Raw genomic sequence first — 23,705 nt, 5'->3', positions numbered from 1 at the left:
CGAAACTGAGAGAGAGAGAGAAAAGGCCTTTATTCGGCCGAAGTTACAGGCCGAGCATGTCCACCGCCTGGACGACCAGTCTGCGCTGTTGTTCTTCTCCTTCAGAGCCAAGCCAGTCGGTCCAGGTGGTGATGGAAAGGGATGGGGAGGGATACGAGTCGGATAGCTGAGCCACCGGGCAGTAGAAGAGGCAATGAGGTAAATCAGCGTAGGCAGTGGGGCAGTTGGGACAAGAGGGGTCAGATCTATAGCGATAGAGGAATAGGCGGGAGGGAGTGATCAGGGCATTCATTTGGATGTGCCGGAGGAGTCGAGCTTCCGTTACGGTGAGTGATGGGTGAGGAGGCGGGTAGAGGCGTTTGTCAAGACGGAGCTGAAGGTAGACCTCCTTGATGGTACGGCGAAGGGAGAGCCTCGCACCGTCCTCCGAGGGCCCGGGCCAGGGGATCAACGGTGCCCGGTGAAGAGTTTCGCGGGCGAGTTGATGCGCCAACTCATTGCCATCAATCCCGGAATGTCCAGGGACCCAACGGAGGAAAACGATGGATGGCTGTAGAGCGGAGACCGCTCGTTCGACCTCCTGTTGAAGGATAGAAGGTAGTGAGCGACTTTGTATCTGTATAATAGCGGCGTGAGAGTCAGAAAAGACTGTGTATTCTGGGACGGGGGGGGGGGGGGGGAGAGAAGCAAAGGACTGAAGGGCATGGGCAATGGCGAGAACCTCAAGAGACATTGCTTCCGGAGGGTGAAGGTACGGGCCGCTAGTGTGGGTTTCTGCTTCAGCAAGGTGAGGGTGGTAGAGAATGTAACCGCACGAGCCTCGAGGCGCCACAAAGGAGGCATCTGTGTAAGCAATTCCCTGGGTCGCGAAAAGAGGAGAATGATGCTGCGCGGCCGCATGACGACGACCTGCATGAAGGACAGGGGACATGTTTGACGGGAGAGGGAGAATACGAAGGTTGGGCGCCGAAATTGCGTCGGGAGGGGTAATGGGGGAGACGGGAATCGGAGATTTACCCGCTTGAACCAGTAACCATTGACCTTGACGGGTAAGGGAGAGCCGAGAAATCTGGGAATCTCGATGGAGATTGAGGAGAGAGCGAAGGGAATGAAAGAAGCCCGTGGCAAAAAGCTTATCTGTAGAAGTGGTGATAGGGAGCTTCAGTGCTGCTTTGTAGAGTCCCACCAAGGCGGTCTCAAGGGTATTGAGTTGAGTGTTGGTGAAGGAGATGTAAGGGATAAAGTATAAGAACTTGTTGAGCGCGAGGGCGTGAGCAACCCTGCAGGCATTAGCTTCGTGAAGACCCGCCCGTCGAGTGACCACACGACGTAGAAGGTGGGTTACCGAGTGGCAGGTCGCGACGGCGCTGTGTAGTTCTTGTATGTTCTTGGCTGCATGCAAAGGAAAACCAAGAACCTTGCATTTGGTGACGACAGGAATGGGAGAACCAGAAATATTGAGAGAGATGAGGGAATTGTGGGTACGCTAGTAAGAGGAACGGTTGAGAAGGAGAAGCTCGGACTTTTCCGGAGCAGGGGAAAGACCAACAGCGGTGAGAAAAGAGTCGATGAGATCCAAGCCACGTTGCAGGGTGCTCTGCACATGGCCCGGAGAGCCAGATGAACACCAAAGGGTGATGTCATCGGCGTAAAAAATGTGATGAAGATCAGGGATTTCAGATAGTTGGGAAGCCAGAGGAGTCATAGCAATATTGAAAAGGGTGGGGGAAAGAACAGCACCCTGAACAGTGCCTCGAGTGATGTGGTGGGGGTCGGACAGATGAGAGTGGACTTGAAAGCGAGCCTTTCGGTGAGAGAGGAAGGAGCGGAGAAAACTGCGTCATAAAAGCCGCTTCCCATTTGTAAACCAGCACTCTGGTGTGTTTTCATAAATTCTAATCAACCCAGAGCTTTAAGCGCCAACTTAACGTTTCTGCACTAAGCCAAATAGGAGAATATCCAATCAACGAAACATTTCAGCCTTGTTTATTGGAGGAAACAGGAAAGCAATCGAACTGCGAGATGGTGGGACTCGGCGAGTCGGCGCTGTATCACTGCTTCTCGTTAGTTATTTTTGCGCTTGATGAGCAAATGCCGGGTTGGTTTTAAGTTCCGACTACTCGAAGTTTCATCACCAGACGTGTTTATGTAGTAACTTCTCATTTTGAGTTTTCGAATTTCACGTCCGCGCAACTCACATTACAGGCTACGTGAGACAAACGTAGGCAAGCTTGTGCAAAAATACCGGCTAACAGAACGACAGTTTAGCCTCGTGCGAGACACGGTAAGCAGTTTACAAATACCCAGTTTACTTTAAACGTGGTTACTTCTGGTAGCGCCACTCGCCCACGTTTTTGACGGAAAGTTCGACCATGTTGATCAGTCGTATCAGAGATAAGACATTTCCCGTTCAGTTGGAGGGCCAGTTTCATCATGGCGCCGATGTTGTAGCTTTAAGTGACCCTTTGCGAGCCCGCTCTATGCCCACATGTTGTGCAGACGAGGGGGAACTGTGATTATCTTCTTACCAAGACGTCGCTTCACGAGTTGAGGAAAGCCTTGGGGAAACCGTGCTGCATTTTTACCTATTTGCCGATATCGGGCAACTAAACGAGTATTCATTGTTTATCAGGGTTCCACAGTTATAGGTAGGCACAGAACAATGTTTTTTTTATTTATTATAAACAAGTCACTGAGGAATGATTTGTGCGACTTCTTTGAAATGGTTGATGCAGCGTTGGTGCACGCCGTCAGAAGGCAGATCATTCCAGCCCCTAGTTGAAGAAAAAATGAATGGTGGACAGCAGTATGTGCACGAGCAGCATAAACAGCTTTGGAATCGCTTATTCGACACAAAAGTCGAAATCTCTTCACGCCCTCATTAAACCACATAATCAATTAATCAAATCGACGGATATCAGTAATTTTAGCGATCAATGTTTTGTTTTTACCAGGCTGGTAGGAGGGTTGCCGTCTTCAATACCCGCGTCTCGCCCAAGTTGGCCATTCCCAGACCACTGGCCGCTGGACCCACCAAGAGACGCACAGGAGAGCATGGCTTCCTGTCCTTCCTGCAACAATGCCAGCGCCTCCTTGCTACGGCATCGTATCGAGGTATATCACTTTGCTGAGCATTGTTTGTTCTATTCCAGGATTGCAGTTTACGTATCGCATGCACCTTGAATAACGTACGCCTTTGCTCCTGGCAATGACTTCCAAATGTTCCTGCAGTTTTTTACATTTGGGAAAAATCCTTATTACGTTAACTGCGACCTAATTAAACGGGTAAATACAAACTTCCAAAACAAGTTTTCGAGCTGCTAAGTATTTTTTTTCCGCTACAGCCAAAGCATTGAAGGGGCTTTGCTCAGTTTGCAAGAACCGGCCTTTGGTACCCCGTTCAGACAAAATCAAGCTACGAAAGACGCCTTTTTTTTAATCCAAAAGCCTTCATGTTTCGTGCTACAGTGGCGCAGTATTGGCCGCAGTGATCTAATATGGACCTGTGCTAATAATTTTACTCAGTGTGTTTACTGCACGTTAGCATTCAAGCGACAAGATCCCACCGAACTGAAGGCCTCCCTACAATCGCCCGGTTACGCGTATTGTCGCTGGTTTAGATCGGTGGCCGACAATCGCCCTGGCAAGGTTTTGTGACGTAATTGAAAAATCCCCGGAAAGCAGCTGGGGGTCGCCACTGCTTTAGATGTTGTCTTTAATACCGCAGTCATTAGTTTCCAGTTTGCTATAAAATAGCTATCCTTGTTCTCGGAACAAAGCAGACTTTCAATAAACCAAATTTGTCATCGTAGAAACAGAGGCAAAACCCGCATCAGCGATATATGCATAAGCAATAAAAGATATATTTCATGTATCTTTTGACAAGCTCCTGCCGGCATTGCTGAGTTATTGCGAAGTCCCCCAACAGTTTGGTGCTCGCTACTGCTTGCTTATTCACGTGGATGTAACCTCCCCTGTGACGATGCAAAGCTCTCACTTGTACCTGCTTTGAGGAGAGTGGTCCCGCTGAGAGTGGTTGCGCTGAGGTTGAGCGGAAATGCGCTGCAGTGTCCAGGTTTCAATTCCCGTTTGCTTTGGTGGCTGCCGCAATTAATCCGGAGGCCTTCATTACGGCACGTCTCGTAGTTCATCGGTAACATCGGAGCGCGTAAGGACTAAAATTTTAATTTGTTCTTCGCCAGAGGGAGGTAACAAGGTTCTCTGCCACCCTGAAGACCATTATTTCAGTAATACTCACTGACTGTAGTCCCCGGACACGGGGGCCGTACTCTGTTTGCCAACATAGCCAAATACGCCGTCCTTGCTGTTTGCCTGCGGGGTGGTGAGCATTCATTCGGACCGCGAGTTCGGACACATCGGCAGTCCCAGAGGATGCGTGCGCGATTGACACAAATGCTGTCTTCGACGACACTACTTTGTCTCTAAATTCCCTTGGTCGTGTTGCTATGCTGCGAGCGTTGTGACAATAAGACCGAACTTATAAGGCACCAATAATGGAATCACTTCGCGACAAGCGATGTTCTTGCTAAATTTGGATGCCCCCCCCCCCCCCCTCCCCGAACACCATTTAAAATCCTTAAATCTCAAAAACGCAATCGGCTTTTCCACTTTGTAAAGTACGACCAGCGAGGCATATGTCGTGCCTTTGTAAAATGGCTAAATTCGGGATGACAATTGCAAGAATGGGCGCGCTACGGCAGGATGCCGCTAAGGCCGTTAGTGTGTACGCCAATTAGCCTGGCCTGTAGCAGCCGCTAGCGAGATCTCTTTCCCTAATGGGTACATGCCCGTCACTTCCCGCAGGCACCTAGCGCCACCTACTGGTTCGCTTGGAACGCTCCTTTCATTGTTTTATGCAGCTGCTAAAAGAGCTCCGCCATTCTGGCTCGGTAGCCAAAGGGTAGAATCTGGGGCTTTTGAACGAACACCTCCGGTTCCAGCCCCAGCAATGCCATTTTTTCGCAAGACCCGTGATCTGTTTAATTGTAACATATTCCCTTGTCTCAATTATGCGCATTATTCAGTAAATAAAGGTGGTTTGAAATCCTTTAGGCCGGTTTAGATGGGAGGGGGGCGGGGGTGCGGTGCGTGTAAACACGGTTAACGCCAGGAGTGCCGGCCTTGAACCTATCTTGGAACGGAATATCGCGAGCTCCTCTTTGAGCAAAGCTTGCATTGACTGACTTGTGCCTTGGAAGCTCGTGTATCAAAAGACCAAGCGCCTCAAGTAAGGTACACCGCTTTCCGCGGTAAAATTGAACCTGGGTCATTCGGACACGGTATTGATATGCAAAGCATTGTAGGCGATGGTTGTGCTGCGTCGTTGCCGCGGATGCCGCCATGCTAGGCCGCACTATACATGCCGGGAGATGAGCGACTACTTTGAGATGGGCGCGCTGCAGACTCATGTCCCTGTTTACCACAGCGCCGTTGGCGCTGACGGTGCGTTGATAGGCCGCGCTGCATCAGATGAGCGGCTGATGCGAAAGTTTCCAACTATACCGTGACAGCAGACACTCCAGCGGAAGTGAATCGGTACTTAATAGGGTGATTATTTATGTGATAAGCGGTGATTATTTATCTGGTGTGCGTGTGTGTGTGTGTGCGCGCGTGTGTCGGCCTAGTTTGAACTGGTGCACCTTCACAAATAGCGCACACAAACGGGTAAGAGAAAGGAAACACGGACAGGCGGGGTTGGTTACCGTAAAAACCCGCGTATAATACGAGGTTTTTTTTTTCCAATTTTTACTATGTAAAATTTGTGCCTCGTATTATATGTAGATCCCAAAGTTTTCAGCCGAAAATTTGCACTTTCGGTTTCGGTTTCAGCGGAAGGTGGGCCATCTTGCGGTGGCGTTAGCTGGCTGCTGCTTCTCTCAGCCGGTGCCATTTTGATTGTTTTGACCACGCGAAGGATCGGCACGTTCACCGCAAGTCTATCACGATGTCGGGTGCACGAAGGCAGTATTCAGCGGCAATTAAAAGAAACGTTATTTTATGTGCCGAGACCATCAGGAATTCCGCCGCAGGACGGCAGTTCGGCGTCACCGAAGGCAGCATTCGCGGGTGGAGAAAGCAACTGGTGCTTGACTGGATAAAGTCTGTGTGGTGTCGGCGGCCTGGAGCACTGTTGGGGGTTCCCGTCAGTGCTCGTGTTGGACGCCTTTCGCTGCCACCTGGCCGATTCCGTGAAGAAGTTGTTGCGCGAACCCCGCATCGAACTCATTGTCATTCCAGGAGGAATGACATCCCAGCTGCAACCGCTAGACGTTTGCATCAACAAGCCTTTCAAAGAGTGCATCAGGTCCTGCTACCAAAAGGGGATGAGGTCAGGACACCCGTAAGTGACAGCTACCGGATGGCTGACGCGGGCTTCTCTAGCGGTGCTTTGTGGCTGGATGGCAGATGCGTGGGCCAGCATCCCGGGGGAGCTCGTCAGTCGCTCTTTTAAGAAATGCGGCATCTCGAACGCCCTTGATGGCACTGAGGACCACTTTCTGTGGGAAGACATTTCCAACAAGGCGACTTAAGGAGACAGCGGCAGCGAACCTGACGATGACTGAACGGACGTCGGGAGACAGTGCCAGTGAAAACTAACAATGACTGAAGGGCAACTGCAGTGCAAATAAATGTTTTCTGCGCTCTTTACTTTGTAATATATGCGGTTGAAAACTTTTTTTCTGATTTTGCTGCTCCGAATTACACCTCGTATTATACGCGGGTCCGTATTATACGCGGGTTTTTACGGTAATTTTTCATTCCAAGAGTGCGCAGCCAATGCGCACATTTTCTGATGGCACGCGTCCTTGCTCTTTCCCCCTACCTCCTCTCCCACCCATTAGGCAGGAATGAGCGTTTAGACTCTTTCGCTTATTCTTTGTCGACGCGATGGTGTACTCACGAACCGAGAAAATTTGCCAGGGTAGCCATATATACAGCTGCGCTGTAAAATTAGTGTGGTTAGAAGCACTGGCGCTTGATTACAATAGCCATACCGGCAATATGAGCGCAAACCTGCACTGGGGCTGGGCCGTTGTTTAGTTTTGAAATGAGGTTGGTGTCGGTTATTACTGACGGCTTTGGCATTCAGATAGACCGGAAATATTGAGACGATATTGCTGAGCACTGCACTGTTGCGGAGAGCGTACGGGTAACTGTTGCTCCGCTGGGTGAGGCAAGTGCACGCCCGCTTGGTGACTTGTCGCTGCTGCCTGTTACACGCTGCTCTTCGCAAGTCAAGGCGGTGCCTGCCAGCATTGTTCATTTCAATGTTGTTAATGCGAAATGCATGATATAGCTTGCGAAGCAGCCGTAGTGCCTTGGGAGCCGTTGCTTCCGACGCTGCCGAAGGCGGCCTTTTCGCTCATAGGAATTAATCTTTTGCATTTAAATGCTGTCGGCGCAGATATTCCGCGAACCACGCATTGAGGTTTTTCTCTATAGATGCAGATGAAATTTCGGAGTTTGAGTTGTTGATTACGGGATTTGCAATCGTGTAGTAGTATTGTGAGGCTGACCTCCGGGTGTTTATTTTTGTTGTTTTTTTTGTGCATAGGGTTCCTGGAGTTTGAGACCACCACTATTCTGCGAGCCTAAAACTCGCACTCGGTGACAGTCTAAGTTCATACGCTGCAATGAATTAAGTTCAGGCCCCACTTCTGCTCACGTTCTCTGCAGGGCTGCGTATATTTTGTAACTGGTAGGATAGCGTTCACAGCAAAAATGCCTAGGTAAACGAACTAGGCCCCAGAACTCACACTAAACCACTTGCGACGGGCGTTACGTGGCAGTCATTATGGGACTATACCGCCAGCGTTTGCCACCAGAAAATCTCTGCTCATATTTCCAGTGGATTTCCACATTTCCCGTGTGCAGCTGTTGCTACAGAATGTGTTAACGAGATTTTCTGGTATGTCGCCTCGAGACATAAATGTGCTGATTAAGGCAACAGTTGGTGTATGTAGGCTCTCCGTTGAACAGCTGTTGTAGACGACCTATCTTACAGAAAAATTATGACGCCGAGGATCCCCCTCCCCCCATCCTTTCTCTTGGGACGAAACAAATGCTGTCAAAATGGGCGTCTCCCAACTGAATTGAGTGGAAGTGGCGCGGACGCCCTACCTACAGAAATTGAGAAGCATTTGTACAAAGCGGGCAAAAGCATTGCTAAGGTGCATTCCAAAACAAATTTATTTGCACATTCATGCGTTTTCGAATTTCACGTATTCAGAATTTTATACACCAGTCTTGGGCGGCAGACCTTTTTGTTTAGTTTAGTGATGCCGAACAGGCGTGTACAAGAGAAGACATGAAAAATGATCAATGGTGATAATTTTTACTCGTTAAATCGTTAGCATATATTAAGCCAACTTTGGTTGCGGCCAGTGCATTTTAGGGGGTGTTGTTTCACACCATGGCCAATCCATCAAGGGATATATGTGCTCAGTAAGAAGCGCAGAAATAATCTTGGCCGATTGTATGGAGTAAGTATACGGTACAAATACGGCGGATGCACCATTATCAGCCGATATCAGAGCTGGTTATAGCTGAATGCATACTTTTTTTTGGGGGGGGGGGGGGCACGTTTTTAAAATCGTAAGACAAAGTATGTAGGCCGGACGAGGATGGAGCTTATTTCTTGGTGACGCAGGTTCAGCGAAATACTCGATGGACGCCCTGGGCATCCTCCTAGTGCCTCTGCTGGCCGCACGCGTCCCCCTGGAGCGGCACTTCTTGACTTTGTCGTCTCGCACTAAGACCGGTGCACGGAAGGAGCAAACCTGCTACCCAGCCACGTCGGACGCAGTCCTGCTCAGCTTCGACAAGGAGCGCAACTGGGCGCGCTGGAAGACTGTGCAGATTGGTTAGTGCAGAGGGCTTCCTTTTTACTTGCATTGCTCCGAAGGCCTTCTGCCTGCAGCGAATGTTTAATGGGGATGAGTTTGCAGTTTCAAGACTTTAAGCGTGGATGTGCACGAAAAACTACAGCTTGTCCGTTGGCATGTGCGTGACGAGAAATTATAACGCGTAGGGCCCGGAACTTCACCTGTTTCTGCCAACAGTATTCAACACTGAAGTACTTTCCGGTGCTGCGCGCATGAAATTAGCGTTTCATTCAACGTTGAGCCCTGCGGAAGTCACCTGGGAATTGCTATCAGCTGGTGGCACTAAACGGCGGCTGAAGAGCTTTTGGAAAAACAATTGTTGGGAGCATTACTGCAGTTTTCTTAGCGCTGAGTTCGAAAAACACGTTTACGTCATGTGTAAATAAACGCAAGCCACCTTTTTTCGCCAAAAACAAACGACCCCGGACCGATGGCACGAGCGGAGGCCTGGCTGGCTTTCGGGATTGGCCGGCGGTAGGTGACTTCATATTCGGAAGTACCGGCGTTGCGCTGACCGCTAGGCCTGAAGAGCAGATTTCCGTCACGTGCAGATACGCGCCAGAAAGTTTTCAGGACAATGGAAGACGCACACAATATTTTCTTAAAATAGGGGAACTTCAGGGTGACATCAACGCCGCCGGAGTGCTCCCCCAATGACTGGCGGCTGTCTTCAGTTTCTGTGATGCCGGAAACTTGCGCTTATAGTAGATCTTCGCTTTTACTATAAGCGCTCGTGACCATTCCTAGCACATGTTTTCAATACACCATCATACCCATTCTCACATGCGTAATTTTGTTTTTACATTCTGGAAGGCAGCACCCCCCTGTCGGCTGCGGCCTGCGTCGATTCATCCTCGCCGGCAGCAGCGATGCGGCCGCCAGTAGCGGAATCGTGCGGAGGTGCTGGTGCCGAGTCACTGCGTGGCTGGTCCGCGTACAGCCCAGCATTGCGACATTTATGCAGTTTAGAATAGAGGAACCCAGCGTTGGGGGCCTCCAAGGAGTCACGAAAATCTGAACGCTACACGTTCGGGAGCCACGAGTTTAGAGGGGGGTCTTCCCCAGCAGCTCCCAGCCCCCTTGGGTCGCTCGGATGTTGGAAACTCGAAGCTTAGGAGCGCGACAGGTCGCCGCCGCTTTAACTAGTTGTGAATGGCAATCCCTAACGCAATCTTTCAGCACAGCACCATCCCCTATCTCGCATGTGGAACTTTGTTTTTGCGGTAATGGCCATTTTAACGATATATACCTGCCACGGCCTGTGTAGATTCTAATTGATTGATTGATTGTAGGGTTTAACGCGCCGACGCAACGCAGGCGATGAGGCGCGCCGTAGTGGAGGGCTCAGGATTAATTTTGACCACCTGGTGATCTTTAACGTGCGCCGAAATCTCGAACACACGGGCGTTTTTGCTTTTCGCCTCCATCAGAAAAGCGGCCGCCGCGGCCGGGAATCGAACCCGCGACCTCGTGCTCAGCAGCGCAACGCCTTAGCCACTGAGCCACCGCGGCGGGTCTGTGTAGATTCTAGCGCGCAGGTAACTGCATCCTTGGGGCGCTCGCCGCACCGCGCGTGAGCGGGTGGGGCCTCCGCGATCAGCTGCCGGCGGCGCGCTGTACGTTGCACGGGCTATGGTGTACACTGCACACCAGCCGTCCCTTTTGCGCGGAGAGTGCAAAAGCCGAGAACCCGGTGTAAGCCGAGAAAAGTTTTGCAGCCGCACCGTGTCGCGCGTAGCCCAAGTGTCGCTTTCTCTGTTGCCGGCGTCGTAGAGGACGAAAACTTTTACCGCATCAGGCAAGATAAATTTTCGCTGATGCTGAACAACGCGGGAATTTTTGTTTGGTTTTCCATAGACCCAATGCAAAAACAAAATCCACTTAAGACCGTCTTTGATTAAAAATAATCAGATGGAATATAGTGCTGCCCTGTGTAAGGGCAGCGGTGACCAAGTCGGGCCGGCACGCATTGTTGGCTAGCCTTACAGATGGAGCGTTCGAGTGTTGCTGCTTATCGAGAACACGTACTCACGCGGGCCTGCAAAAAAACCGCCAGATGGGTGAAAGCAGGAGCAGGAACGTCCAGCCCGAATCAGGAAAAAGAAAAGAAATGGGCGCACGTGTCGCTTCCGTATGCACACACTTTCAACCAGGTTGAAGAATGTGGCGGCAAGACATATGTTAAGGGTGGTATTTGAGGCACCAAGGAAGCTGGGAGGCATATGCGCGGCAAAGGGCGCAATGTGAAGTGAAGGGTGTGGCACAAAGCATCGGTCCCAGCATGTAAGATGGGTCACGGGGGTGGCTTACTATGTTGGATTATTGTGTCGAGCGAGTTATATCGGACGAACAGGAAGATGCGTCAAGGTAAGACTAAAGGAACACGAACGGGCCATCAATAACAAAGACAACCTCGCACAGTTGGCAACCCATGGCGATGAATGTGGATGCGCGGCAAGGTTTGGCGCTACCACTTGCTTGTACAAACATAAAGATCAAAGAATCGGGGAATTAGTAGAAGCGCACGCAATCATAAAACGAGGCGTCAAATGCGTTAGCCATCCGTTCCTAGCACTATCGGAGCAGGTATACCGTATATAAATAACATGTGACGCAATGCATAGCATCAATGTGACATGCGCCGAGACTAAGCTTGTTGTCAAAGTAAATTTGTTGCGAGTGGCGCCCATTTTGTGTCTACCTCAGTCTTGACTTTTTGCGCCTAGTGAACAGGAACCGAACCCCTTATATTTTAGGTTTATGGTTGCATTTGTGTATTGTGACGTCTTGCGCCGGATCAACATCTTTCAACGAAGTCCTAGTCAGCACAACTGCATAAAACGGCTTGCTTAGAGAATTTCATACATTTACAGGTCCTCCCTATTTTCAATAGTCCCCATGTTGACATGTAATGCCCGTAAGTGTCATCTACTGCTGCTATTTTTTTTTTATCAAAGCCTCAGGATTGTAATAAAAACAAATAAAAATGAAATTCCTTCACGACCATTGCAAGGAGAGTGCACTGTCATGATACTGCATAATCTTGCTCAGCTATCTTTTACACGTTGCACATGTGTGGGTTATCCTGAGAACACCCGCGGCATTCTTCTTTCTAGCGAAGATACCTGCTGTCTAAGTAAACTTACGGCCGATAGCTTTTTTTTTCGGCCACCATTGCGCCTAGAAGGACTTCCCTCCATTGGGTAAGGTATTAAGACACACAACCGTGTCGTTAATGCTGCAGTCACGGCTTCCGTCGTTACTTTCTGTCGGAAAAAATCGCCTCTTTCATCGTCGAACGAAGCCGACAATTGAATCCTTTTCGGCCTGGTGGCGGGGACATATGTCTATATCGGAGGCTGCGGTCGGTTCGTGTTCCTGACTTCCGATTCTTTCGAGTGCCTCAATGATGCTTCTACCGTCAGACACTCCATTTATTTTTAAGGTAGTTGGTGAGGAATGCTGCCAAAGTTCGTCGATCTTTTCATTATTGAGCTTGTTGCACTCTGCATGTAGTTCTCTTACTTGGCACCCATACATTTGTAGTTCTTTTGGAAGCTCCTTTATCCTTTAGTTTTTCTTCTTTCAATTTGAAATACCATTACAAAGCTTTACCCTGTCCTTCGGGTTCTAAATTCAGGCCTTGACTCTCATTGGAGGTCCTCGAGACCCTTAGGTGTTTTATTGACAGGCTTGCTCCTTTCGCCGAGAACATTGCAGTTATTCGTATAACGTTAACAACGCTTGAGTGCATCGAGTCACTCGTCGTTCGATGCTGCTGTCGGAAGCAATGCAAACAAAATCGCCGCAGCCCCGACACAGCAACGACTGCCACCTGCAAAAAACCGCACAATTTAGTTCCGCATTCTGGGAGCATTTGCCGCTCAACCAAAGTGTGGGTCGTAGTGGACCCCCTGCGTCTAATAGCACTTCGTTGCTGTCGTGTGCAGTCCAGCTTGTGACGTGTCGCTGCTTCCGCGCGCGCTGTTGCGTCTTGTTGCGAGTTGTAGCTACCGCAGTCTGCTGGTAGCGGGGCCGGTCGCCGTCGCTCCGTCGAACCAGGACTAGGGGAGAGCTTAGAGCAAGCTCAACGGGTTTATTTACATTTTTACAGTGAGCTGTCAAGATGAAGACAGAAGACTGATCTTGGCGGGCCGCAGCACGCCCTTTTTGTTGACCCCCGATTCCTAGTTCCCTAGGTTAGGGATCCCCATACAAAACAATGCGGACCAATGGTGATGTGTAAGTTCCTCGCTGTGAAGCACCGCCCTCGGGTAGGGACACGCCTTTCAGGTATGTCGGCAGATGCACAGCACACGCACACACACGCACACCCTTGCCACTCGTCAGGAGCCTGTAGTAGAGGGGAAGAACGGAAGACGCGCGGGCGCCGCGTATCCTTTTGGTGTCTGCCGCGCGCTGCGTTCCCAGGGAGCCTAACAGCACAGATTAACAAGGTTCGTGGAATCACTCCGGGAAGGGTTAATGGCTTGACCATTGCCACTGCCTTCTTCGCTGTGCTGCCGCCGCCACTGGGTCCCATTGTCCGGTCGTCGCCGTCTGGGCTTTCACGCGCACACGCGTTCAGTTGCTTAGGCCGGGGGAAGACCGGCGGCTCCTTAATCCCTTTTGGGGCAACAACACTCAACACCGCTCAAAAGCCGCTGTCAATCAGTGGCCGCCGCCGCGTCGCGTCGGCCTCCTTTCGTTTCCGTCGACAAGCGGTGGGGTGGTCGACCGGCGGGCGACTGACCCGCGCAAACGTGGCGCCAGTGAGTCATAACAGCGCTTAGGGCGTGCTGACACTTGCACTGACGCGGCCGGGCTGCGTATTCCCAAACCATATCCCGTAGGGGCCCAGGCCGACCACACCCCCTTTAAACGGCGACGTCACAGCATGACGTCACTTTCTCTTCGTGCGCTACTTCATGCGACGTGGATTTTTTTTCTCTCGTTTTGGGCGGCGGCCGATGGTTTCGCTCCGTGCGCGAGGCTGGGGCTGAGACGCTGGGGAGCTGACGCACATTTAGTAGAAGTTAAAGGCCCTACACTTTCGGTGTTTTCTCGCGTGGCGACGAGAGCTGACGCGCGAGCAACGCTGATGTCTACGCTCGCCAGATATCCGTCGACACAGCATGAGAAAGCAGCGGAAAGCTAGCAGCGACGGTCGGGTTTCACGTCCTTCTCGTGCTTTAGGGGCATTCCTTTCAGCAGAAGAGAATCAATTTCTTTTTAACTTGCGGTTATCGGCTGTATTTCTGTTCGAAAGCGCTCATTCATTTGTGGATTGTTTGGTTTTCATCGGGGAGATCGGGTATTTGCGATAGCTTTTTTTTAGTTAAATAAGGGAGCTCTGGCTACGTTGCTTGTAGTATTAGCATGATGGGGCTTGGCTGCAAGATTGGTGCGTGACGACCAAGCCTTATCAACGCCGGAATGCTAGCGGTGCATGCCATTCCATTCGTTGCTACCGTGGCTTGCCTAGGGAAGTCCGAGGTTTTGCGATAGCTTATCTTGACTCAAATGAGGGGGCTGTGGTTGCATCGCTTGTAGTAATAGCATAACTGCCCTCGGATCCAAGATGGGTGCGTAAGAAACAAGCGTTACCACGGCTAAAATCTCTCAAACATGACCAAAGCAAATCACTCGACAATATTCGTTGGCAGCCTCTGTTAGGGTACCAAATAATTCTTGGGACCCGCGTCTTCTTCTGGCGTGGTCGAGCGGTTGCGCGCTTGTGTGCTGGCGTTTTGTTTTACAAGTCCATGGTTCCAATCTTGGCGAAACCTCGTTTTTTTTTTTTTTTTTGCAGTGAGGGTTTCACCGGCTTTTCTTTTCTTTTTCAAGCTAAACAAAGGGGGCCAGAGTGCCTTGCCGTTTAACCTACAAGTGACGTTCGACGGTACCATCAGTATCATGGCAGCCACGAAATTTGCTTTGCTCACACTTTGAATACCCATGAAGCTGCAGTCGGTACATAACATCAAGGTTAAATTAAGTAGCAAGTAAACTTGTGCTAAATGCGTCTTCGTCCATGATCCTATCTTACTTTGTTCAGATTTGACGGTAATGACACAATTATAAAAACGGATCAACATGCTCGCTGATGTTAACAGCAGATGAGCGACCGACGTACGCGTGTGCTTTCGACCAATTGGGAGCAAACGTTTTGCGCTTGGGTGCGGAATCCAAAAGACCACCCAAGATCAAAGAAACATTGTCTTCACTGTAATGATCGAGAGTGTTCGCTTTCAGGGACGTTAACAATGACCACATGTACGTGAAAAAGCGTCCGCCTGCGCCCGCACTTAGAGCAACGCGCCCAGCGCTAGCTTAACTAGGGACAGGATGGAAGACGAGCGTCTGCAGGCTCGCAAGAGAGTGCGGAGAGCAGGGGGGTAAAGCGAGCTCCGAGACCGTACGAATCGTGGTGGCTGACATGATACAATTCCCATGGTTGCCAGATCAATTGTATTCAGCCCTCTAAAAAGTTGTTCCGTAATTACTAAACTAAAACAAGGAACTGAAGCAAAATAGTTACAAATAATTGCCTCGGTAATTAAAACTAGCTCTATAAAATATTTTTATTGTAATTAAGCTCTAATTATCGAACAAAGAGTAAGTGCGTAGTTCAGTTTTGGTTTCGATTTTCTTTAAGTGTACTAAAATCCCTCGATCGGCGTTTGCAGATGAAGGGATTTTAAAGTGTGCTAGGAAGTGGCGAGGCCCTTGCGCCTGACTTGCGCAGTGCGTGCGTGCAAAACGTGTACAACTGGTACTACTCGGATGCACGCGCTGAGCAAGTGCTTCCCCGGCCGCTTGCGAGGCTGTCATTCGTTTCTTCACGTTAAGCACCGTATCTATTTCTCCTGAACTGACGCCGCAACAGCGATTCCGATCTGACCTTGACCAACGCAAGTTCACTACAGGCTACGGAGTGGCAGCCAGCGATCGTTTCCGTTGGAAGAGAAATAAAAGGAGCTTTTATAATCGTTCGGTTCCAGTTGTTTTATTCATGGAACTTCTTACAGCTCTCCGTGCTTCGAACTTTCGCGCAAACGTTCGTGAAGGTAGAACAAAAAATAGGTAACGAAATGCGGTTTCTTTTTTAATCAGTCACAATAAGTCAATGTTCTCTCCTCGCGCGCTCTGTTCGGAAAACTACTGCCCATTCAGTCCCGCAAGCTTTAGTGGTGGAAAGCAGCTAGAACTTGACGAATACAGACAGAAAGGAAAACGGGGCACGCCGCTGACTGTATTTCGCATACTCCCTTGGCATGCATTCTGCCACTTCGTTGGCCTGCGATCGACCGCGCTCTTTCGTTCCTTTGCTTCAAAGGGCCGCGACTCACCGGCAATATCAGCGTTGGCCCATGCGATGACGTTTTTTTTTTTTGGGTGTCAATAAAGGTTTTACATTTAGCTAAAGCCACAGTTCACTTCACTTCATTTGAAAAGCATTGAGCGACTCGCAAAATGTCACAGAATGGCAAATAACGCGGCACAGCGCAAAAATGCACGGAGATCATGATGGAGATTCATTTTTCTGTGCGCCCCAGTACGGATCAGCTGATTCCTTGGCGTCCTCACGCATGCCATCAGTCGCATTCGAGCTTGCGCGCAAGTGTTGTGTGAGCGTTGCCACATCTTGCTCAAATAGTCTCGGTACATATAAGTCACACGCTAAACCGAAAACACGTCGGTTACCTACCCACAGGAGATAAACTACGCAATGCCGTCGACGCCGCCTACACAGAATCCGCCTGGCAAGCGGTCCGCCATGTTACAATTAATCCCGGCATGCTTCGCTAGCCGGACGCGGAAACGCCACAGTAGCACGTTGCCAGATTACAACCCATCGCTTTCGCCGTTGTTAGTAAGCAAAAGCTCAGCTGGCAACCTTCAAATCGTTGTATCATGTCTGCCCCTGTGTGTCGTACGGTTCCAATGCATTGGCTCAGCGGCGCGCTTTCCCTCTAGAGTCAGTATATTATCTCTATGGCGGAGAGTGAGAAGCGAGAACAGGTATGCGAGAAGCGAGAACCCAGCGCGTACGTCATGCTCGCGCACGGAGCGAAACCATCGACCGCCGCGAAGTAGCGCGGCCACAAAAGACCAAAACAAATTTTTGTCTTTCCGGAACGTATAGGTACGAAAAGGTTAAAGTCCTAATTACATGGACGCGAAATCACGCGTCGCGCGAGCGTCGTTCGGCGGCAACGCGCAGACACGGGCCCTTTCAATCGCGATTGAAGTGAATCTCGATCGAGTTTTCGAACGCGCTCGACGCACTCCCGCTGCTACACGGCACGTTTCAATCGCGATCGAGAAGTTGCACCGGTTGCATTCGTGTACGCCAGATGGCGCCAGATGGCCCGCTTTCCGCTGCTTTCTCGCGCTGCGTCGACGCCGATATCTGGGGAGCGTAGACATTCGGCGTTGCTCGCGCGTCAGCTCGCGTTGCCACGCGAGAAAACGCCGAAAGTATGCTGCATGTGGTTGGGCCTTTAACTTCTACTAAATGTGCGTCAGCTCCCCAGCGCCGCAGCCCCAGCTTCGCGCACGGAGCGAAGCCATCGGCCGGCGCCCAAAAAAGAGAAGGAAAACTAAAGCGTGGCAAACTGTTCGCATGGCGACGCAGTGAAACATCCCCCTCGCGAGGGGCACGATCAAATGCAGAGCATTTCCGGGGGCGCACGACGTTAAGCAGTTTGCGTTACGTTAATGTTGTTGCACTTGTGGCAACTGCTGACGAGAGAGCGCTCGTCAGCAGTAAAATTGGCAGCCTCGGCGCACGTTGAGTCCGAGAGAGGGGAGAGAGTGTCCTTGAAACGTGCCTGGGCGCGCTATCGAATGTTGATCGCGCCGATAGCGAAACGTTTGAGCCGGGAATGTCGAGGCGAGTGATGTGGACAACTACGGACGCCAAGAACGGGTGACATCGTGAGTTAAAGAAATGCTTTGCATTTAAAAAAAAAAATCCACGTCGCGTGAAGTCGCGCACGAAGAGAAAGTGATGTCACGCTGTGACGTCGCTGTTTTAAGGGGTTGTGGTCGGCCTGGCCTCTAGGGGATATGGTTTGGGAATACGCGGCCTGGTCAGCAGCTGGATGCGGGGCAGCGTTTCGCGCGAAAGGGATCCACCTGTTGCAGGAACTGCAAAACGCACAACAATTGGGGTCGCATTCAGAGCGTACCATTGCCGATCTTCTGCGGTACTTCCGAACCAGCGTCGATTTTTGGGAACTGAAAGCTGGGAAGTTGTTCGGCAAGTATCTTTTTTGACCTGACAAGATCAGTACTGTCTTGTCTTTTTGTAAAATTTTCCACTCGTGTCCATAAGTTGCACTGAAATGGTTGTGCCTCACACTCAAAGAAGGTGAGATAGTGGATGTAATATCTCCGCCTTATATTTGTCCTAATAAGTTTTAATTTATCCACGGCAGGGTATTGTAGTACTTTTGGAAGTAGCTTGGCGCCTCCAATGACGTAATGGTTTTTTTGTTCCCTTTCTAGACGACCGAGTATTTTTTCAAATACGTTTGCCTATGGAGGCTCAGGGTCTTTGCAATGCCGTGTCGGGTACTCGCGCTTGCCCCAACCCCGTAAAAGGAGAAAATTGCGAGGGTTTGCGTTAGCCGCACGATAAGTTGATAGCCCTATCGCATTATTTACTACACAAGCAATACTGCTACGCATGTGAACGGGAGCGGGAGAACAGTGTTCAAATTATTTTATCCTACGCAGGAATTAAGCCTGTGGCTGGCAGTGCTAGGGCGGAAGTGGGGAATGCTGGCGGTGACGCCGCGAAAGACGTCAGCGAGCGAAGAGGGATCGGTGACGGAGGCCTTCCACCCAGAAAGCCTGCAGCCCCGCTGACCCCCAGTGATGTGGCGCCCTTGGAAGCGAGTGTGGCGCAGGTCGGACCGACCCTCGTCCGGCCATCGGGGTCCACCTGGCAGGCCCCCTCCCGGTCGGGTGCGTTGCTCATTTTCGCTCCTTTTGAATTTCTATCGAGTGCTTGACTGCACCCAGTGGTAATGCGGAAGCAATTATTGGCCCATTATGCGAACATGGCTGCGTCGGTCGGGGGTGTAGCGGCGAAAGTCTATTTAAATTCCCATTTGCCACCACGAATCATGTGGGCCATATCCGAAGTACCAGAAAAAGGAACAAAGGATAAAGCAAGCGAGCACGCACGCCTCCATCGAGACAACACCTGGGAAAGCGCAGAGCCACGCGGAAAAGCCATGAGTGCTATCCTCCATACCACTTCTCATTAAACCGATTTTGTTTCAGCGCGCGCTGTGCCGATATTAGAACTCCGTCCTTCTCCGCTCTTCTCGGCCAGCGGCGCACCTGTCACTCAGGGCGCTCAGCCCTTCAGCACATAGTTGGACACTCGGCGGTGTTCAGTTGGAAAGCAATGCTGGGCAATCGCAACTCGTAAAAGTGCTTAGGTGTACCTGGAGTTTTCCAGCCATTTAGGGCGCATATTACACAATTTGGGATTCAGTTCAATTCTATTTTTGGCTTGATTGGGTACTACGTAGCAAACAATGAGTGCTACAAACGGCACGGGCATCTTTCACAGGGTACATGTTGTAATTGTTCTGCATCCTTTGGAGCCCAGAGAAAATAAATGACAGCAATTTTACGCTACCAAATGAAAAAAGAAAGCATATAGTCAGTATTAGCTAACATTAAAATATACGATTATGACCTGAATACCAAACACTTATTAAGCAACACATCGTTACGTAAACGTCATCTTGGGAAACTTCACAAAACGTTTGAAATCGGCTTGAACAACCTCAATACCAAGAAAACAAAGCGAAAAGACAGTAGATTTATAGCCGAATGTTACAAAGTCAACCATTCAGAACACGTTCCCCAAATCCCTAAACCAAACAGCAAACATGTCGACGTCTTCCACTAGACCGAATTCGTTAAGCACAGATGGTAAACAAAACTTAAGCATTTGTTTTCCGTTGGTAGGGCGGTATGCATCCACTTGACATTTCTCGGGGCGACGGATGTTGTACGTATTAACGGTTTGTCAAAGTTGTGCGAGAATAACCAGTACATCTGTATTTATTTTTTGTGTTTGTACTAAGGCAATATTTTTATTTGTAAAGAGATTTTACTTCGATAATTTTATATATTTCAAACACAGTGTATGTATGGGAAAAATAATGCACTTCGCTGATAATATGTAGCATCCATTTTTCTACTGGGACCACTTTATCTAGGCTTTACCGTAAATCAACAACGAAGAAAAAATATAATTATATATATTAACGTTAACAGAGACTGGAAAATAAAAGCAGTGTTTTCGCAGAATACCGGTCACACCGGATAGACTTCCTCATTAGGTATCTAGTGTGCTTTTCAAATATACACTCGGTGTTCTGAAACACGGCACAACTTCGCTCTCTGTACTGTTAACCTGTATGGGAAGAAGTTTGAAAATTGTATGCCTCGGGCGAAACAATATTGCCTTTGTGTTATTTATAATAACCTGCAAGTCATTTGTGAGTCCAATGATTAATAATTTGCAATGTTTCGTTTGCCCATTCAGTTACACTAACTCCTGATTTACCTGCAAAAAGACAGACTGGTGTCGTTGGCGTATACAATAATTAACATTACCGATTTTCTTTACCTATAGGATAAAAAGAAATGGGCCAAGTATGCTCCCTTGAACACCTGAATTCACAGGCTGTATTGTAGAATGGTTGTGATTAACATCGACATACGGAGAGCGATGTTGCAAGTATCCTATTATATAGTACGTTGCCACGAAACCTTTAGTGTTCAAATTAAAGAAGTAGATCATGGTTAAAAAGACAAAGGCTTTTGTGAAGTCCAAAAAAGTGCGGAGAACTTTCGAATTTCGAATTTTCGAATTTTCAAGTAAATACTCAGAGCTGACCTCCGCAGTCCACATTGGTTCTTTGGCTCTTTTTTCTTAGTAGGGACAATTCAGTCATGTTCGGAGACCGTATTGTGCCAAGGTTAACATTTGGACCTGATCAGCAAAGGAAGTTACATGTTTCATATTTTTTTCAGCCCTTTTGAAGAAGCAGATAGAACAGATACAATGTCTACGCAAACCTCTAAAGAGAAAACAGGCGCAGAATTACTGTGGGCTGGCGAGCATTCGCAACGCGAGAAAGAAATGATCAGTATGCTGCTACTTTCACTAAAACTGAAGGCATGGGATGGGTGTGATCTGTTTGGTGAATTATGGGCAGAAAAGTGTGGACATCTTACGCACCTTCAAAGAAAACTTCTTGGGGCAATGAGCAATAGAAAAGGTAATTCGAGTAACGCTTGCGACGCTATAATAACGACGATGGCGTAGTTGAATGACGCATGTAATGCAGAAAACTGACAAATTATGACTAGCATTCCGAGTGACTACCAAAAGGTGGGCTAGAAGCAAAAGAACCATATCTCGATGAAGGGACGAGAGAATTTTCTGGCAAACATTGGTTTCAGCGACTGCATGATCGGAGCCGTTGGAAGTGCATGGGAGAATCCTGCGTCCTGCATTGAACATAAATGGCCTGATAATGATATCATTGCATCTCAGGCCGTACCTTCCTGACGATCCGGCCAAGCCAGTACGTGTACCAGTCGCAGGAGTGGAAGTGCAATGGGGTCACGTTGTACCGGCTTCTCACCAGCGACATAATGATCAACGTGCACAGAATCGACCAGATTTCCTTCGAGAGTGGCCAGTTCTTCCTGGCCAGCCTGAAGGGCCTCTGCACTGGGGCTAAGAGTGGTATGTGGTCACTGTATGCACCGCTCGTTGTTCAGGGGCAGGCAACGTTGCCATGAGCAGCGCTATAATCACGAGCCTGTTTATCGGTTTCCAGGTCCTGTTTCTGCGCTGGGTTGTCGAGTAGATATGTACCGAATGTGCCGGTTTTATGTTACTGAGTTCGAGATTGATTGCTACTGGTGCTTCGTGGTATGCCATTGCAGGAGCCGTAGATGACTCCAATCAGAAGCACATGAAGGGCAGCCTAAGGTACCAATATTAGAGTAATGCTTCTCCTCTACGGACACGTCCAACTACTCAAGGCACCTTCAGTCAACAAAAATGGGAATAAATGTTAAAAAAAAACCCAAGTTACAGCTAATGCGCTGATCCACGCCACTGATTGCCGATAGTGCACGATGCCGATGCAGAGCGCCGCGTGTGTTGTTTTCAGTACTGAAAGAACTCTAATGAGCGCGAAAGCGGCAAGGGAATTCCGACACCGTAATCCATGGTAGACGGGAACGAGGGTGGCGGTGTCACTGTAGATAAAAAAAATCTTTTATGCTAACCATGAACCATATAATTATTGGGCACCGTACCGGTCTATTGCTCAGACATTCGTAAGCGACCGAGGGAGCGATTGGAATTGATGGCAACCTCTTTGATGGAGTTAGGGGCCGTGAAGCAGCTTTATTTACGTATTACTTCCTGGAATGTTTCAAGGGGCGGGGGTGTAATACATCAAAAGTGGACAGTCTTTGCGAAGTCTGATGTATTCGATGGTCGATATGATTTGAAGTTTGGTACACCATAAATGCGGGTGAGTGCGCATGCATGTTGACGGAGGTACCGAGCGTTGAATGATTGAATGCTACACACGTACAGAAGGGCAATCTCGTTTCTGGTTTCGACCTTAGATTAGTTTTAGATTGTAGTTTTGTGACATTTGTAAAACCGGAGTACTCGCTGAAAATAAATTTTGCGGCTCCATTTTGAACGCATTCAATGCATCTGGAAATGCGAGTATGACGGCGGTTCCACACTTCGTATTGGCACTCCACTTCGCGCCTGACAAGCGTAAGGTTGGCTCGTATTTTAAACTGTAACGGGGGCTAGTCTTAGCCTACGTCGCTCGCAGCCGAGGTTAGCTTCGTTTGTTATATGCGCGCACTGGCTGGGTCAGATTGTGGTAATAGGAAATAAACGGTTGATGAAGGTAAACTAATGACGACGTAGGTACGAAATGGGTGTGTCTGCAGTGGAAAGAAATGAGATGTTTTGCTTACATTCTGTCAGCCCTTTTTCTCTCAATGCCCCAATGATGGTTACAGGCAACTCAAACATATTTGCATCATATTTGCTGTTGATATACCGGCAAATAATAGCTGTCAGTGAAAAGTCATGTTAGAAGAAATATTTGTTGCCTTCTCAGTCATCTAAATTAGGCCAAGAACTCTGGTCAGTGCACTCCGTAAACCAGGAGAAAAATAAAGGCAAGTATAGTGAGCCTCCCCGAACTGATTGCGGTTGGTTAAAGTGAGTTCCAGGAAGGTAAACAAGGGAGGCGGTGACTGTACTCCACGAAACCGTGTGCGCTGGGTGGATGACGACAGGGACCTTTTTTGTCTAAAGTGTTCTCAAATGCCCACGATGGTGGTCCTGCTTATTTGGCTTCAGCCTTCGTGCTACTGTAAAAAAGATGGCAGTGTTGGCAACAGGACCGCAACTGCGCACTTTGTGCTCGACCATATGTGGCTCACTTTAGCAGGGTTGTGAGCTTGCTGCCCACCACGGTGGCTCACTTGCTGAGGCGTTGTGCATCCGAGGACGAGGTCGCGGTTATGTCTTTGTCATGGCAGCTTCTTCGCCAGTAAAGGATAAGGAATAACGGCCATGGGTTCAGACTTTGGCGCAGAAGGACCCTTTAAATGCATCAGTGTACCTCAGCCCTTGAGGTAGCAAACTTACTGTCTTTCTCTGCAGCGCGTTTTTTCAACATGTAAGTTTGAGTCCGCGGCAGCTGT

The 23,705-nt window shown here is 49.2% G+C and overlaps 1 protein-coding gene across 2 annotated transcripts in view; it reads left to right on the top strand.

The window, feature by feature from the left end:
* Positions 1-23,705, top strand: part of LOC144138356 (uncharacterized) — a 47,634-nt gene that overhangs the window by 21,046 nt on the left and 2,883 nt on the right. Inside the window, exons 2-5 of one of the 2 annotated variants that reach the window (XM_077670602.1) lie at positions 2,955-3,114; positions 8,672-8,884; positions 18,654-18,884; positions 21,505-21,699. In XM_077670602.1, the coding sequence (XP_077526728.1) occupies positions 2,955-3,114; positions 8,672-8,884; positions 18,654-18,884; positions 21,505-21,699 (799 nt within the window). The remainder of the gene's footprint in view (positions 1-2,954; positions 3,115-8,671; positions 8,885-18,653; positions 18,885-21,504; positions 21,700-23,705) is intronic. The other variant, XM_077670609.1, reaches the window with a different exon arrangement.

The sequence above is a fragment of the Haemaphysalis longicornis genome, unplaced genomic scaffold, assembly GCF_048455015.1.
Source record: "Haemaphysalis longicornis isolate Haplotype H1 unplaced genomic scaffold, Haemaphysalis longicornis Haplotype H1 scaffold_1, whole genome shotgun sequence".
NCBI lineage: Eukaryota > Metazoa > Arthropoda > Arachnida > Ixodida > Ixodidae > Haemaphysalis > Haemaphysalis longicornis.
The sequence above is the reverse complement of the archived record's forward strand: the minus strand, read 5'-3'. Positions and strand labels throughout refer to the sequence as shown.